The 20,055-nt window shown below is 32.7% G+C and overlaps 1 protein-coding gene across 1 annotated transcript; it reads right to left on the reverse strand.

Annotated features, from left to right (window-relative positions):
- Positions 1–315: 315 nt before the first annotated feature.
- On the reverse strand, positions 316–16,848 carry LOC127724033 (uncharacterized). Its single transcript, XM_052230796.1, has 3 exons — positions 16,331–16,848; positions 11,789–11,860; positions 316–905 (listed from the first exon to the last, which is right to left on the reverse strand). Exons 1-3 carry the CDS (start codon positions 16,662–16,664, stop codon positions 439–441), a joined length of 873 nt encoding a protein of 290 aa, XP_052086756.1. The 5' UTR covers positions 16,665–16,848; the 3' UTR covers positions 316–438.
- Between the last annotated feature and the right edge of the window lie 3,207 nt (positions 16,849–20,055).

Here is a 20,055-nt window from a genome sequence, read left to right on the forward strand (position 1 = left end):
ATTATGATCAATATTTTTAGAACATCCCCGTATACCCAATAATAGGAAGTAAACCCCGTGCCAACACCCCGTAATCAGACCATCAGGGCCAAAATAGCAAGAAAAAAACATAAGGAAAAATTGTAAATAAATGCCTACAACAAACTTAGATATAGAATCTCTGAAAAGGGTAAAAATTACACAGCGTGTGAAGATGTTTTACAAATATGAAGGTCTTTCGAGAAAAAGGGAAAATATTTGTCTTTTTGTGTGAAGAATTTCTGGTTTTTCAATGTTACCGAAGTTCTTTTCATTCTGATTCCTGACAAAAGTAGATTAAGAAATAAAAAAAAAGATTTATTGATTAACATCTCAATTGGTATCAAACTGAATTGGCAAATTTCACTCAGTCATTGCAGATGAAAAATAATGATTATTGCAATCAATTATTTCGATGCTTTATCTAGAGCAAACGACACAGTTTATAGCCATGTTGTTAACATAAGGAGGACAAGCCAAAGATCCACAATTAGTTTTGGTAGCATACAGTAAATGACCATTTTTGTCATCTTGTCCAGCTTGTAGAAATTCTGGGTGACTGTCAAGGCAAATGTATGATGATGGTTTATGACCGTAGGAACCTGATGCTAACATACCATAATATTCTAATTTCCAGTCGCTATCACACGATATCCTTCCAGGTATCATTATAGTTGCTGACGTATTTGCGCTTCTGCATAGTGCACATGGGACATCTTCATTTGCTGCACCATTAACAAAAAAATTTTCTTCGTATTCTGTTCCAGACAAGAAGCTGTTATCGGGTGCTGTTCTATTACTTAGTTCAGGATTGTTTGGAAGACAAAGCATATTAGCTGGACCGCCATAATAATTAGAACGATAATAGTCTTGGCCTGCTGCAAAACCTAAAATAATAGTATACTCTATTGTGTATATTATTACAGAGACATATATACTGTATATATATGTTGGACTCTGAACGCGATGGTCACGCTGATGTGCGATGGTTTGACGCTGAAGTGCGTTTTTGAACACGCCGAAGGGCAATGGTGGCATTGTGACGCTATCTTGTTGATAGCTACGCCGAAGTGCGATGGATTACATAAATCATACTTTCAATAATTTGCATGTTCACATGTCGATAAATAAGTCTATTTGTTTGTTAAAAGTAGCTTTCCCCCTCCCTTTAAACATCGAGGGTAAATCCCGTTTAATTTAAAACAGTCATGATAAATAGTCATTGCATTTTCAGTACTTACTGTAACGTTGTAGTGTAGTGTACACTGTACTTTGTAAATACTAGTAGCTTAAACAAAAAATGCAGTTGTTCATACAATCGTTTAGAAATTGACACTATATACAAATGCTAATTTCCTTTAAAACCAGTACTAATTGCAAACACTTCTTGGTTAGTCAGACCGAAACAAAACAAGTGAAAAATCTATACGGCTGATGTGAATGAGAACAAGGAATAAGATAGACCACCAATGTTTTTTTTACTGCAACTGGAGAAAATATTGAATGTTTGGTATTTATATACTAACTTTTAAAAATTTCCAGCTCTCATAATAATTGGACATCTGTTGATTTTAAATTAGCACCACACGTCTTATAAACCATCGCACATCAGCGAAAGGACCAACGCACTTCAGCAGATCATCACACTTCAGCGTGACCATCGCACTTCAGCGTCCCCATCGCATGTCCGAGTCCTACATATATGTCTCTGATTGTAATAAGGAATACAGAGATTAGATGAGGTTAAAACATGTTTTATGTAATTATGATAGAAAAATTGGAGAAGAAAACATACAAGACCATGTCCTCAATTTATATTGTGAAAAATCATTCGACACTCTTGAATTGTCCTTTATGCATTTTTAGGTTTTGTTTCTGATTTTTGTGAATGGGTTTAATCTCTATATTCAAATATCTAAAGTTGTATTATGAATTATGAACACTGTTCTAGTTGGTTAATATACAAGAGGTATCAATCAATGTTATTCTCTATTCCCTAGGTGGTATGGGAGTTTTCGCGACTTCTGCGCAGTATGTTGCGCAATGATATCGTAAGTCATTCTCATTGTCGTAATTAGCCACTTCAATTAATTTGGAGTATTACAATAATTGATTTTGATTAAATACATTGAAGATGAGTGGAATAATTGAAAACTGCAATTAAATAACTTTATAAAGTTTAATGCTGCAATTTTCATTGTTGCAAATGCACTTCCGTTTTGGAAAAAGGAGCATGTTTTTTTTTTCTCGGAGAAAAGACAAAGACAAGATAATTCATAATAATCGATCACGTAGATTGCTTTTCATAAATACTGTAATGCAGATCGAAAATTATAGAAAACGAGCTTCATTTTGGTAGCTTATGAAGCAGTTTCACACTTGATTTACACGCGAAGGACCATCAAATATGCGACAAATATATGTTAACAAAAGGTGATGCGTCTGCAAAGTAAGTATTTTTACATCGTCCGCTAACTATCAGAGCAATTGACGAGAAAAAAATCATTTGATAGCGTACAATTTATCATAAACGGAAATAATTCCAAAGCATTTTCTGTGAACCAAAAAAAATGCAATTCTCCCCCCCTCTTTTTACAGTCAAAACATTATATAATCATAGTTCATAATACTTGTCATAAATGTTCTGACAGTTTGTCCACCTTGACTTTTCCCGGGGCTTTTTATGTAAGCAGAATATTTATTTTGCAATGTTGTATCTCCAGATCTAGAATCTCGAGAATCGCCATGCTGTACAAAATGGCCATAATAAGGAAAGGTCGTCCAGTACCTCCCAAACAACTATCAAGAAATATGCACGAAAAATGCTTCCATTTACCATTTGTATCCTGTAATTACGGCAAACACTCATTCTTCCCAAGAATCATCTGGGTGAAATAGCAGAATTAAATTCAAATATTTTGGGGGAGGGAGGTAGTTCTGTAATTAGTCAGCCTTTAATGGTTAAACACCTGTAAAGTCTTGAACGTTTCCCTACTCGTTTGCAGGCTTACAATTGTTTTAAAATTAAATCATTTCACAAAACTTGTTTCTGGTCGATCAGTATTTTTTGTGGCTTATGCTGTAGGGCATGTGGTTATAATTCGTTTACATTAGAAACAAGTATATATATTGTTTATTGGCATTTTAAATCTTGCCACATATACAAAGTTTTCATTTTACAACAATTTCAAAATCAAAAGGTTATTCATGTAATTGAGTGCTATTATTTCTCATCACCTATGCATGTACTTTTAACTTTAAAAAATAGCCAATTGGATCATGTAACCGAGAAAATATGTAGCAAACCAGTCAATGAAGACAATTATCATGATTATACTGACTTCATAATATAAAAATAAAGAGATGTGGTACATGTATGAGATACTTACATGTATCCACTTAAGTTCAAATGAAATAGATGTAAGCAATAATAGGCAATCGTACAACCTTCAACAATGAGAAAATCCATACTATATAGTCGGCTATAATAGGCCCCGACATGAAAAATATGAAACAATGCGATTTAGAAAACTATAGGCCTAATTTATAACAAAACAATTTAAGAAAAACAAATATGACAAACATGAACCAACAACAACCACTGACCTATGTTAAGAACGTGTTTGAAGTTAACATGGTGAAACGGCCAAACACAAGATCAAACTTGACAAAACAATAAACGAAAAACAAATATGAGAAACAATCATAGGCTCCTGACTTGGGACAGGCACTTTTAGAATGTGGTGGGATTAAACGGGACAGTGGTGTAACAGTACAACATATGAACAAACTATCAAAATCAGTAGAAAAGGGATTCACTCATCAGATAAAAAAACACTGACCGGACGTGACCTGGTATTTATACAGGCCGCGCAGAGCTCCAGATAAGCTGTGAAATTGCGTGATTACGCAATAAAAACAATTGAAAATCCAATTCAGTTGACAATTGCAGCGTTCAAAAACCCAATTCATGCAAAAGAAAACCCAAATATATGTCAAACTATGCGTTCTCAACCCTACTTTTCTCTGTCGTGTGGCTTATCGATAAATTGTTGTCGTGTAAATCTATTTTTGTAAAATTAGGAAATCAAAGTTAGGAAATCTTCTTTAGTTCTAAAAATAGAGCGTTACATCAAATATCTGATCTAGTTCCCTGTTGGAAGGAATTGTCCGTTACTCATAGCTGTATCCCAGGTAACCATAAAGGACCAGTTTAAAAAAAATTCTTTGGCAGACCAAGAGGCAGAAAAAGGCACTACTAGTAAAAATGTTCGTATATTCTGGTGAACTATTTGACAACAGACCGTTGTGCGGAAGCAATGAAGCACGCAAGTCACATCAATTCCTTGATTAATCCGAATGGATGTGACATTTTAGATGAAATCATCAACGGTGTCCCTTGATTTTTCGTAGAACCTACTACTAAATTGACAGGAAAGAACCCATGGCTAAATAAAATCGATTAAATGGGATCTCATATATATATTGCTCTGAATGTAAGTCTATAGAAAGCCTCTGAGACAACAAAATTACAATATGTACAAGTGTTTTTGGCCATAAAGGGACCCGAAATATTCAGCTGTAAGTAGTAACAAGACAAAATGAGAGCGCTGAACATATGGATATCATCAATAAAAATATACACATTGCCAAAGTTGCCTCTGATATTGAATGTGATGGTAATGGAGCAAAATCTGACTATCACGTCACTCTTATAAATCATGACAACATTTTATTCAAAACTATTTACCGTACTTGGAAAAATAAAATGCCGACAAGTAATGTCAACGGAGGAGTGATCGTTTGTGCACTAGAAAGGTAATCAGTTACTGCCCCACTAGTAACACCAGTTTAACGTCATACTACCCAAATTGCACCTATTCAGCAAAAATAGCAGCTAAAATCTTCAACTTTTCTTTGAGACTAAACAATTTGTACTTTTATGATTTTACACGTCTTTCAACATAGGTAAATATATTTAAATATACAAAAAAACTTTCACAGTATATATAAGATGAAGTATTCACTGGATAAAGTAAAATCTACGGAAACGTCGCCATGCGACGTCCACAAAAGTCATCTTTTAAAAACGAGCAAATAAAATATGTTACAAGCATCCATTTCTTAAAAAAATGAAGACAAAGCCTGGACTATTGTCAAGATGTTCTAAAAATCTGAGGAAATAAAACAAAACATCTGTTATTCAATTTAAAATTATTCTCAAGCCTTCAATTATTTTCAGAAATTTCAAGTTTGTTATTAAATTAAACAGATGGTTATTAACTTATTATTGATAACTGCCTTCAGTTAACTGTTTATATTTTATGTCAACTTATCTACTTTCTAGGTGTAATACCACCATTGTTTTCCCCTTTTAGTCTTTGTAAAATTTGCACTTTTCGAAAACATTCTGAAGAATTTATCTTTTGTTTCAAATAAAGAAATACTTGGCATGAGTAACGTTTTATCCTGTCCAGTACTACAGACAAAATTTTACACAACATTGCATTGCATATAAGATAAAAAAAAACATCACTAGAAGTTAACCAATCAAATTCTCACCTCTTTTTGTCCTGTGTACACGCTTTAGTTACCATGTAACCTCAAGTTTCCAATATATTCTGTAGAAACTCCAAATAAAAAAAATAGAAAAATGGTGCTCTGAAACACCCAAGATTTATGTTAATGACTCAGAAATTTTCTACTGCAATGAAATGTAAGATTAATTTCCTACAACTGTCAAATTCAAGAGATTTTTTTTCGTGTGACGTACTATAATGTGATGGTATTACACCTCTTGGCAGATTATAACACTTTAAACCTTTAAAAAAATATTATTTTATTTTAATAATATGTCTTTTATTTACTATTCAAAGTTCCGCATAAATGTGAAATAAGAAAAAAGAAATGAAGTACTATTAAACAATTGACTTGTACAAAATTATCTTATTTTATATCATATTTGTGACTTTTTTTCCTATGATTTTTTCTACTGTGACCCTTTTTTCCCTTTACGCCTACTTTGTATTGAATGGCAAGGATTAGTCGGTGGAATTGGTAATTATTTCAAACTTGATAATATATAATAAGGGTGAGAAATTTACAAGAAATATATGATTAGTTGTTGTTTATATCATAAGTATCTGAAACTTATCAGATTTCGTATTTTTCAAAGATGTATTTAAAACCAATGTTACCAATGCATTAGATATTAGACAATTCGAAATCTATTTATCTCTCTATGAAATCATCACAGCTTTAGGTATACTTTTAGTTAAAAATTATATGATAGGGTATGTATTTTTATATATTAAAAAAATATACAAAAGGGGTGTGTACTGTTTGTCGCAGCTGCTCATTCATGTCTCCTTTACACCATATATCATAGTGGTGCTACTCAGAAAGGTGACATATATGGCGCACTCATAAATAGTTAAGTATAAAAAAGATGTGGTATGATTGCCAATGACACAACTCTCCACAAGAGACCAAATGACACAGAAATTAACAGCTATTATAGGTCACCGTACGGCCTTCAACAATGAGCAAAGCCCATACCGCATTGTCAACTATAAAAGGCCCCGAAATCACAAATGTAAAACAATTCAAACGAGAAAACTAACGGCCTAATTAATGTACAAAAAGATTAACGAAAAATAAATATGTAACAAGCAACAAAGTCCCTGTTTTACCATTGAATGCCCCAAAATCTGTTTAATAAAACAAACTGTACGTTTCGGCGATAAAGTGTATCGACAAGTAGTAGGTATTCCTATGGGCACTAACTGCGCCCCTTTAATAGCAGATGTATTCCTGTATTGCTATGAATCTCAGTTTATGACCAAACTCAGTAAAGACACGTCATTGTTACATTTGGTTGATACATTCAACAATACCTTCCGTTATCTAGATGATATTTTTTCGTTGAATAATCCAGAGTTCTCTATATATACTACCGACATTTACCCCATAGAACTTACTTTAACTAAATCTAACATAACCAACAGTAGTTGTCCTTTTCTAGATTTGGACATTTCAATCTCTAAGGGAAAACTCCATACGAAAATTTACGACAAAAGAGACGACTTTTCATTCTCTATTGTTAATTTTCCTATTTTAGACGGCGATGTGCCTTTGGCTCCATCATACGGTGTTTATATATCCCAACTTGTTCGTTATGCCCGTGTGTGTAGTGATGTCATAGATTTTAACGAACGTAATCAATGCATCACTGGTAAATTATTAAGTCAGGGATTTCGTTACCATAAATTACGTAAAACTTTTACTAAATTCTTTCATAGATACAAAGATTTGATTAGTAAATTTGGCTGTACCTGTAGAAAACTGATTAAAAACGGTATTTCACATCCTAAATTTTACGATAATATTGTACTTAAAGCTCGGAAATCACTATGTGATCCGTGTAAACTCGTCGAACCTTTAAACAAACTTATTAGTAAAGGTTATCTTACCAATGTTGTAATTAGATCTTTCAATATAGTTTACATTGGCACTAATATCGATTTTGTCATCAGCAAATTAAAACATAACTAAAGTTGTATTCTTTTCAAACAGGATGTATAAAGACACACCCTCGTTCATTTTGATCTATAAAGAGGTTAACTCCTAACTATCCTACTGCCTGTCGATACATTTATTTTTGGCATTGCACAAGTCATGTCTTCTTTGACTGTCCATGACGTTAAAATTCTAAATCCCTGGGATGTGTTTTAGTTGATTTTAGTCTCTGATGCATAATTTTTTATTATTAATTGTTTTTGGCTTTTAACTAGCTGTCAGTAACTGCGAGTACTCTCAAATCGTAATTTCTTGTTTATTTGACCTGTTGATACTAATTGTAATGCTTTTTTGTTATTTAATGTTATTCAGGTTTATATCTGGTCTATATACCAGCTTTGATAAGTGTTTGGTATTACTATAAATTTTCACTTCGTACTATGAACATCAAAATTATTTATTTGGTAAAAATATTTCCTTTCTCTATTTGAACTGTACACGTATACCTAACTACAAAATTATTTTCATTTACCTGTGTTTAAAGTAATTGCAAATGGCTGATATTTTTGTTCGAGCATATTGTTTTTCTTAAATTGTAAATGGCTGATATTTTTATTCGAGCATATTGTTTTTCTGAAATTGTTTAACATTTCACAGCGGTATAGCATGTTACTTTTATTATTCTTCCCTTAGCTTATTTATTTTGTATTTACATTGTATCATAGATCAAATTTATTTATTTGTTCAGTGTATATTATCTGGTGTTAATATGTCCTTTGATTGAGTTTAGCCATTTCAGTTGATATTTTAAGGTGTGTCTTTCTAGGATGTGATGTTACACTATTGTTTCAGATAAGAGTAAAGGTTTGGTACCATTAAAACTTTTAAACCCGCTGCAATTGTTTGTACCTGTCCTAAGTCAGGAATCTGATGTTCAGTAGTTGTCGTTTGTTGATGTTGTTCATAAGTGTTTCTCGTTTCTCGTTTTTTATATAGATTAGACCGTTGGTTTTCCCGTTTGAATGGTTTTACACTAGTAATTTTTTGGGCCCTTTATAGCTTGCTATTCTGTGTGAGCCAAGGCTCTGTTAAAGGCCGTACTTTGACCTATAATGGTTTACTTTTATAAATTTTAACTTGGATGGAGAGTTGTCTCATTGGCACTCATACCACATCTTCTTATATCTATTAGGCTGTTTGCACATCTACACATGCTACTTAATAATCATGCACAGTTTTGATTAATTCTAAAGAAAATTGTAAGAGATATGTTGGTGCTATTTAAGATGGAGAAATGGATGTCCGTGTTTTACAATGGAAAATCCCTCAAATTAACTTTCTCATCTGAAGATAGTACTTAAGGTCAGTTTACAGTAAATGGGTATGTCACAGATTTTCTTAAAATTTTGCAAAAACCTTTGGCTCGTTGAAATATATCTGAAAATCTAAAAAAAATGCATTTACGGTATACATCAAACAAAGTGGTATACTAGGTAAAAATAATACAAAAAAACGTCGAAATAATCGTAACGTCATCGCGTATCGATTTTTGACGTTTTTCACTACCTACAAGGTAACAGGTTGTTTAATACACAAAAAACAAAGTCGTGACCATAGGATTATTTTAATCATTAAAATGGAAATTTAAATATCAACAACATATAGTTTTTTAAGAAAATCCATGAAGTAAAAATTGAAAAATTGAAGTTTTTAAGGTAAACTTATGAACGTTTTTCGTCGACTGCATGTGCTTCCTATCCAAATGTTCACCTATTTTGAAAGAATTAAAGCAGTAATATTTCAGAAATTAAAAGAGAGAAAGGCTTCATTTTATCGATTTTCAGATATAATTCACCGAGCCCAAGTTAAAAGTAAAATTTTATCAAAATCTGTGACATAGCCCATTTACTGTAACAGTTCCTTGACCTTAATTACCCTTCCAAATTTATTACATTTTCATGGAAACTCCTGAAGATGTGTTGATATCAAACTTCTATATTAGTGAAAATTGTTTTTTTTTCTCTCTTCTGAATTATAATAACATTAACAGTCTGTTTCCCTGGTAAACTGGTCATACGTAGAATAATTCTCTTATATTACCTTTGACCCCCAAAATTTATTCCTCCAGTTTTACAAAATACAGACATTTAGCTTTTCAATCTAAAAAAATTCGTAAGGGTTCCGCGGAACCCAGTGTCTCGCCTACTTTTGCTGTTAATCGCAGGCTCAACAAAAATGAGGAAAAAAATAAATCTCTCTATACTATCTTTTGATTGTAAGTAGCTTCTGTCCAAGTTTGGTAAAAATCCATGATAGTTTATGAATCTAATAAATGTTTTAAAAACTTAAACTGCAGACTGTATGTTATGTTAACTGGAAGAAAAACTAAGTCCATTTATAAGTAAAATACAGAAAAATTGGAACAAATTTTTTTTCCTTTTAGATACTAGCTTTTAATCATAAACAAACTTCTGTCCAAGTTTGGTACAAATCCAGGATAGTTTAAGAAAACTGTTAAAATTTTAAAAACTTTAACCACAGAGTGAATGTAATATTAACTGGCAGAAAAACTAGGTCCATTTATAAGTAAAATACGGAAAAAATAGAATTTTTTTTTACAAAATTTACTTCTGGGTACTATCTTATGATCATAAGCAAGCTTCTTTCCAAGTTTAGTAGAAATCCAGGATAGTTTAAGAAAGTTATTAAAATTTCAAAAACTTCAACCACAGAGTGAATGTAATGTTTCCTGGCAGAAAAACTAAGTCCATTTATAAGTAAAATACGGAAAAAAAGGAATTTTTTTTTACAAAATTTACTTCTGGATACTATCTTATGATCATAAACAAGCTTCTGTCCAAGTTTGGTACAAATCCAGGATAGTTTAAGAAAGTTATTAAAATTTCAAAAACTTTAACCACAGAGTGAATGTAATGTTTCCTGGCAGAAAAACTAAGTCCATTTATAAGTAAAATACGGAAAAAATGGAATTTTTTTTTTACAAAATTTACTTTTGAATATTATCATATGATCATAAACAAGCTTCTGTCCAAGTTTGGTAGAAATCCAGGATAGTTTAAAAAAGTTATTAAAATTTCAAAAACTTTAACCACAGAGTGAATATTTGTGGACGCCGCCGCCGACGACGACGACGACGACACCGACGCCGACGGAATGTAGGATCGCTATGTCTCGCTTTTTCGACAAAAGTCGAAGGCTCGACAAAAATGGGGAACTTCTGTATTTTTTTTTTTGCTGTGAATATTCAACCGAAGAAGTTTTTTGTCCATTTCCCTATATTTCATTGAGAAATTAGCCTATTTGCACCTGTTTTTCAGTCGGTGAAAAAACTCTTGGATGGCCGGTAACCCCTAAAAATTATTGTATTTTTAAATACCCATGTAATAAGGTTTAAGTCCACAAAGTATGAGGAAAATCTGTCATTTGTGTTTGCCACCATTTGAGTCAATAGCTATCTCTGAATTGAATATTTTCAAGAAATATTGCTTAAAAGTTTCCATGGTAACAACACAAAATGAGGTTTTTCTTTCTCACATGCACGGTGACCTATATATATTTTCCCGTTTTTTAAGCTTATAATATAAGTACTTCATCTCTTAAATATAAGCAATTTCTATCATTTATGAAAATACGACTTTAAGCTAAAAAGGTGACTATTTTTCCTATATATCTCTATAGTCTAAAATGTATGATTTTTTGAGATTCATATAATTTTCTTATATTGCCAGCGACTCCCTCCGCCTTAATTTTTTTTAGATATTTTCGATGTACATTTAGTAGGGATCAACTGTGCAAAGTTTGAGAAAAATCTCTCATTTTTTATTTTAAGACACCCATACCACCGACTTGATGAGCTTACTTAGAAAAAAACATTTTCCATTTGGATTGGCTCAAAACATTAAAAAAAAAAAAAAAAAATATTTTATAGTCCAATACGTTTTCAGATTAAAGTAAATGAAATTCTCAATATGAAAATAAACCACTGGAATAACCAGTAATGCATCCATTTAAATATACTTACACTCTAATTAAATCAGTTTTCTAAACTTGCTCCTCATTTTTGTTTCGGATGTTTATAGGTCGCACGTGTGAGATCTCGCCACATATAAACAATCAAACAAAATGAGGAAAACATTATAATTTTTTGCGACCAAAAATCCATATAACCTTTAAAAGACAAGATCTAATATATATCTAAAATGAATGTTCCAAAAAAGAATTTAAAATATACCTGTGTACAATATCTCTGTGTGCACTCCGCTACATTGTTTACGTCCCCAGCGAATATACGTTGATCCCCTATCTTATAAAAAGAAAATTGAAAAGATAATTTATCATAACACTGTAATCATATATATGGAAATTACAATACAATATGATTTGATAAATAACATTCAAGTCTACGAAAAAAACTTTACACATCAAAACAAAAATGATATGAACAAAATAACATACATGTGCTGACGCCCTTCATATGTTGGACATCTACGTTAACAATTCGGTAAGATTAAGAAATATAAAGCGGTATATGATTAAGTTATTCGATTATTCACTACAATTTGGAACTTAACAGTGAGAATTGAAATTCATACGTTATAGACATCTTTTGAGGGTACCCCTTTTTGATCCAATTAAATATGAGCTCTCGCCGTCGAGAGTTTAGCAAAATTAGGTGGACATTTAAATGTTTTCTCGTTTAATACTTTCTCTATGATGAGATTGCCTTTTTATTTTTTCGTAATTGGTTGAAAGAAGGATTATTGGATGATCGAGCGACATGAACTCAAGCTCGATCATATATCGATAAATATAAATAAGAATCAGACGCTTTTATACAAATCTTTTTTAAAGATTAAACTACAACGTTTTCAAACTGAAATTTATAAATCTTATTGGGGAAAATACATATATATATTTTTTTAAATAAAACAAAAGTGTCCATGCATTCTAGAAAATATGTCTCAAATTCATGTTTTTATTTTAATAGTTTATTTGGCTTAGTGAGTAAACCCAAAGTAAAGAAGGTGTGGGCTTCGTATGCAATGTACTCTATAAACATGTAAAAGAGCATAATCGAAATACGTCAATGTGAATACCAAATACAACAAATCACGCAAGGGGAGTTCCTCTACACACATATTTTGCAAGACGTGTGTCTATTGTTTAAAACAACCTAGCTTATTGATTTTTGCGAAAATCCCTGCGCCTGAACCAAGACAAGACAAGATAAAATATTTTATTTCCTTAGACACAAACGTGTACAGGAGGTCAAAACATGATAAAGTATACATACCAAATCAAGAATATGACAGATGTTTTCCATTCGTTTAATGTGTTTGAGCTTTTGATTTTGCAATTTAAAAAAGGACTTTCCGTTTTGAATTTTCGGTATTTTTGCTGTTTTTACTTTTTTCCGATACATATATACCATGTATACTACCCAATGAAAGTTTTCAACACTTCTATAGTGATTAATAGGGGTAAAACGTTGAAGGCTAACATTTTTGTAAAAGGTCCGCATAACTATCTGCCATTAACAGCATTCTTGTTTTAAAGGATGTTTAATTGATTAAAAAAGAAAACTAAAATTTAATGATAAAATATTGTGGGTTGAAAAAAGTGTCCCTCCCTTTTTGTGTTTTTAAATTTGCGAGGGAATATTCAATTTTTGTTCATATTCAATCAATTATGCCATCAGATTCACCTCTTCGTCAATTTTGAGTGTTGAATGCATTTTTTAACTAGCCCTATAAAATGGCAATTCGAAATCCCTAATATACAATACGGCCTTCAACTATGACATACCCTCATTCTGTTTAGTAATTTGTGAATAGCCCCGGGTTGACAAATTGTGAAACAAGCCACAAGAGAATACCAACGACCTGATGTATACTAAAAAAAATAAAAAAAACAGCGTTTCCAATGTCCCTGCCGATGCATATTTTTTTTATGTGTTCAAGAAATATGATTCCAACAAATATTCATGCGTTGTCGTGCTAAGCATGCCTCACTCATAATTCAAAGTAATGGAAACAAGGAAATAGGTGTCTGACAGATCATAAGAGCACTCAAACTTTACTACAATGTAATCACTCCAAAGCTGCTGGCCAAATATGAAATCATTCTGTATAGTAAAAATGTGTGACAAAATTTCATGTTTCCATTTGAGAAATTCAACGTATCGGCAAACAGAGAGTAGATGTCCAATACATTATCTCATCTTTACACTGAACTGCAGTCAAGTTAAGCGTTTGGTAATTCATTGATAACATTCTGGCGTATCACAAACAAACAACTCGAAACGTCTCATTTCATTGGCCGAAAGATTTAAATACAACAACAATCGTAGTGTGCACGTGAATTGACACAGGTGACCGACAATGGAATGTACTACGTTACTACTAACGTGAAAAGTAAATGTTTTTGTAATGCTGTGTCGTTGCCTGATTTTCAAATAGTAGGGTCGAAACATTATTGTTTGTAAAACAAAAGATTGAAATGTATTATCGGCGAGGATTTTTCTTTTGCACTCATGTGTAAAACTAAAAAATGAAGAAAAAAAAAATATTTGTGAGTAATGTCGTTGTTTATAAGGCACAATATAATTGTACCATTTCGATTTTAATTGGATGCACATTTGTCTTTTGATTTCATACTTAAAGGAACCTATCGGAAGTATAGAGCTTTGCATAACATGTTTGTGCCCGTGTTGTTTTGTGCAAATACAAAAAAAATCTAAATACACAATTGATCATGAATATCACCACATAGTAAAATTGTTAATATAAAACAGAATTTAGATGTACTTTTGATCTTCCTATGTTCAAGTGAAATTTTTTCTGGTCGGCCATGTTGTGAGTAGTCGAGTTGGCTAGGACAAAATATTTGGATGACAAAGTCTAATTCATTCTCCCTTGAAGTTTGTGAACAGGCGTAGAAGCAAAGGTTTTCGGCTTTTACCTCATTGAGATCTGAATGGTAAGTTTTCTCTGGCTGTAAACGTGCAAAAACACCAAAAATAAGGAGAGCAATTTTAAGTCCGCCACTACCTGCCGCCATTTTTCTGTTGATCTGATGCCATGAAATGATGTAAATATAAATTGTCATCTATAACTAGTCATTAGAATTCCCTTTTTTTCTATTTCTATGTAGTTTCGTATTTACAAAAAAGGTTAAGTCTAAGTGAGCCTAGTTTTAGGATCGATGAGGTGGCTTTGATAAACTGGCGATGGAACACGAAGAGTTATAATTATCAAGAACTATTTGAGAGGAGACAGTTGGATTCAATATTTCGTCGTGATAACCGTTAAGTCTTCGTATATAACAATTTCAAAAAAATAAATAAAAAGACCTTATTAAAACTGTTGCACAAAATTATGGTATCAATTCATCTTACATGCGATGATACACTTTATTTAAGGTACAACAAAGATGTAGTATTACCATGAGATAATCAAGTAAACAATTCTGTACGTAATCAGTCAATTCCACTTTGGATCATTAATAAAGTACACGTGTTCTAATTTCGCAGGTGTGCTTGGGCGGCGGTGATTGAAAGTTTATGTGAGGTCGAAGGTTTGAATTGACCAATGAGAACGATCGTTCCTTGGCGAGTTGATCTAATAAAGTTTGTTTGACTGATTACGTCGCACAGCCTTTCGCTAAGCTTGGGCGCATTTAAGTGTAGTACCTGAGATACGTGTTGCTGAAACATTTGTTGAAAGAACAATAATTCAAACGGACGGACGCACGAACGGATAATCAAAACAAATTCACTATAACCTAACCTCTAAGAGCAAGAGTTTGTATATAATAACAATATATATATATATATTTAACTTTTTAATGAATATCTAACAAGAAACGTAGGTATGAGATCGCTTAAATTACAATTTCCTCCTATTTCTATTTCTACGGGGCATTACTCCTGTAAAAATATATAGTTGATCGGCCCATATTATTGAACTTTATAATATTATAAACATTCGATATAAGTTTCATAGAATTCTTACGTGAAATGTAGGTATAAGAATGCTTACAATGCAATTTCCATAAAAAAATTACATTCTAAGTGGACATGATTCCTTTAAAAATCAAAACAAATCTTTTGCGTCAAAGACATTCTGATATAAGACTTTGATATAAATCTAAAAAAAAAAGACCAGAATAGAAAAGTAGGCTCGAGAGCGCTTATAATGTAATTTTCTTTAGAATTAATATTTCCAAAGATCGTAACTTCTGTAAAACTTATTGATAAGCGGTGAGTTTTATACTCGCCCGAAGACATTGCAATTATAAACCTGAGTTAAACCGTAATATTTACATTTTTTTTAGATATTGCCGGAATTGTAGTTTCTATATCTGACAGATTGGCGCTCGGGCACACGGTTGACTACCACCAAATAACAGGTTCCTTGTGACAGGCGCATAACGTGACGTGGTTGTAACATGTTTACGAATGCTCAACCCTCCCGTAACCTCGGACAGTGGTGTAATAGTATTTCTCTAGCATAATCTATTTGTGTTTCATTAAAAAATAATGCTTTATATAAGTTGCAGCATGTAATTCTGATTTCAATTTGCAGTGAAATAAAATTTGTTATGTACCCTGTAGAACTAACTTTTGGTAAACATAGTCATGAGTCATATAATATCGTCCAATTCAAAAGAGACTAGTAAACTGACCATCAACACAAGTCTTATGGCTGCTTTGCCATATTTATTTAATTCTAACAAAATATTTAAATCGAAAACAAGAAGACGATAATCTTACCATTTAACAAAGACACTTTTTCTTTTTCCTGTGTTAGCTCTGTTTGTAGATGTGTTATGGTTGACTGCATATTGGTATTTTTGGTTTCGAGTTGAGCCATCGTTGACTGCATATTGGTATTTTGCGCTTGTAGTTGGGCTACAGTTGACTGTACATTCTGTAGTTGTTGGGTTAGGCGAACCATGTCCTGCATTGATTTCTCTAGATTTACCAGCCTCGAATTTAGAACATCTGGATCATTGAGTAGGAGACGTTTGTGATGAACTTCGTCCACAGTATTCACCAGTTTAAATTGAATGATCCACAACGAAAACAATACGGTTAAAGATGCCATTTTGAACACATGCAAATGTCTTCATGAACTTTGATTGTAGATCTATAGGTATTGTCAAGATAAGAAATCAAACCTTGAATAGGGTCACTTATTGTGTAATACAGTATGCATGTTCTAAATAAAAGCTGCCATTTTAGTAATCAGTCTTTATTTTTAAGTAGTATTGTACTTACATCACAATGGCGGCGTGTTTACGTTTGAAAACGAAAGTTGCAAAGTTCAAGCTTGCGATGTAAATAAATCAACCAATGCAATACAACAAAAATAAAAACTTACCTTTAATACTTTGTTAGGTGTCCTTTGAGCTTGATTACATTTAATATCCTTTTCGGAATCGACTTATATAATCACTGAATATAGTCAGGCGTAATATTGATCCAAATACGGTGGATTTCTTGGAACAATTTATTTTTTAGATTTAATCATCCCAGTACGTGTTTGAAGTTTTCTTTTTATATATAACAAAACGTTTTCTATCACATTCAAGTCTGGCGACTGTGCAGGCCAGCTCATACCGTTAATTCCGTGCCGAGCTACAAACTCTTGGGTGGACCGTGCACGATGGACAGGGGCGTTGTCATCTTGGAAAAAATAATTACCTCCCGGAAAATGCCGAGCTACTGTATCACTGGCCACAAATGTTCATCAAGTATTTCTTGGTATTTAACGGCATTAATATTGCCTTCTAAAGGAGCAAGTGTGCCAACGCCATACCAGCAAATACAACCCCAAATCATGACTTGATATTTTGTTTGTAAATGTCCGCGGTTGAATAAGGTCCGGCCTCCATCTCTCGACTCTTTTTCGCCATACGTAAACACGTTCATCATGTCCAATCATAAGTTTGCTCTCATCAGATAAAATAACCTTCTTCCAGTGGTCGTTAACCGTCCATCTCCTTTTTTCTCTGCACCATGCAAGTCTTTTTTTCCGATTGACTTCCCTGATCACGATTCTTTTCTTATGCACACGCCTGTGATACCCATGTTTATGTAAATGGTGCTGAACGGTACGTTTAGACATGGGAACACAATGTTTCTTCGTTAAACTTGTTTTTTGTGTCACACAAAGAACTCCTCCGACTTGTCTTTACAATGCGTTCTAGCTTGCGGTAGTCGCGTGGTTTTACAAACAATGGTCGGCCACTTCTTGGTTTATTTTCCACAGAACCTGTGTCTAAAAGCTTCCGAACATTGTCAATAACTGTTGACTTGGGGATTTTAAGTATGTCACCGATTTTCCGACGAAAAAACCCATTCTGAACCATTTCCACAATCATGTTTTTGACATCCGTTGACAGTTCCTGACCTTTTCTACCCATCTTGTTATTTTACTTGTTGCAACAAAACTACAATGGCAGATATACTTTTTGCACGTCTCTGTATAAATCTCTCGCATTTGATTTTCGATTTTCTATAACAAGGCAGGTTGTGGTAAAATATTTGTATTAGGTAATCGTCTATAAATTTCTTGGTGTGACCAGGAGATCTTAATTGGTTTTTTGTCACAGTAAGAGTCACTACCATGGTCATTTTTACGTTTGTTCTGATTCCACAACACATTACAAACCATTTACATTGTAGAAGATATAGAAGGAGTAAAGTGTTTACAAGTTAAACTGCAGAATATGGTGGGGAGCGTCTCAGTGGAGTGTCTAGTAAAATTCTGGATGTACCAAATTTAGTTTCAAATTGACATGTCAGACAATCTGTTGCTTTAATTATTGTTCCTATGGACTAGTATTCATTTTATTAGTAAGAAATTGATGAAAATAACCAACAACAACAAAAAATACATGCAAATTCATTCACAATACTAAAATCCGTGATAATCATCTGAAGATTTTTACAATTGACTGGGGAATAAATACTAGTTGACAATGTCATAGATAATCATATTTGTAAAAAAAATACTAAATCTGGATTATCTTTATCTGCTCACATAAATATCTGCATATAAGTATAATTTTGTTTATTGCTTGCTTGTTTTAATCTTGTTTGATTTAAATGATTTGATAGACAACTAAATGGGACAGTTCTATTGTTTAATAGATATCTGGTCATTGAGATAAAGCACATATTTGCACGTTTAAAAACGTTACCACTATATTGAAGATATATTGGTTTGTGTTCCTATAGCTAGATAGATCAATGTTCATTTGCATTTGATGAATGTTATATTATTGTAATGGCATTACATATGTATCAGTTTTTTTCTGTCTGCAGAAGTCATTAAAAGGCCGTTTGTTATAATCTGCATATTGACTTACAGAATTGGTTCAATTTGGTAATTTGAAATAAGACATTCCTTGAAATCTAGCCTTCAGAAATCAAACTTGGGTATCTCGCAGCTGTGTAGCTTTAAGTACTTATTCCCGATATCGATTTAAATAAAGGAATTTCCGGGTGTCTATCCTCTGCGACGGCAAGATATTTGTTCCGAGTGATTTGGATAATTTGGAACAACGTTAACAAGTCAGCAAAAGGCACAATCATGGTATCAATTGTACTGCTTCAGCTTGGAGAAAAATACTATTTTTTTTTCGTGAAAGTTGTAGTTTGAGTTTAGGCTGACGAAAATCATCTGGACCCTAATGGGAACAGTAAGTGACAAACGAACAGACAGTCGAGGAGGGCTTTCCAACTTACAGCAATTCTAAAGCTAGAAACAACCGTCTAGACAAAAAGTGATTATAGTAGTCAGTTTGATACTAGTAACAAATATAAGCTTTAACATGTTGAAAGCGTTTGCAGGATTGGTGTTATATCAATAGTTTTATCTCATTAATGATATGTTTATAGACTTAAAAAATATTTAAACATTTAAACCCGATGAAATGCAATGAGCACAACAAAAACTTCAATACCAAATTTTAGATCCCCGAAAAACAAAACAAATAAAACCAATTAATGAAACATTTGAATTTGTATCAAATTCAAAAAAAGAAAATGGGCGATCTCGAATATCCGGAATAGTTATTTACATCTTTAAGGGGTTAGGAAAATCAAATTATTCATTCAACAAGAAATGCAGTTGCTCGGTTGATGACAAGTAGGTCTAGCTATAAAAGGCGAAGTTCTAATACAAGCCAGAAAGTCGTATCTGGAAGTTTATCAAGAAATTGGAAGCTTTTCATGTACCGAAAGTGTAATTTGCAAGAGGGACAACATTTTAATTTTCAAGAATTGAATGTAAATACAGAAAAAAAACAAAGCTGATGTCCTCGTTTGGAAACTGTAGGAAGAGTGAATAGCATACATCGATACCATATTTTGCCAATTCTGTTTAAATTGTGTTAGTAGATATAAGAAGATGTGGTATGAGTGTCAATGAGACAACTCTCCATCCAAGTCACAATTTATAAAAGTAAACCATTATAGGTCAAAGTACG

Source organism: Mytilus californianus, unplaced genomic scaffold, assembly GCF_021869535.1.
Source record: "Mytilus californianus isolate M0D057914Y unplaced genomic scaffold, xbMytCali1.0.p SCAF_14, whole genome shotgun sequence".
In the NCBI taxonomy this organism is placed as follows: Eukaryota; Metazoa; Mollusca; class Bivalvia; order Mytilida; family Mytilidae; genus Mytilus; species Mytilus californianus.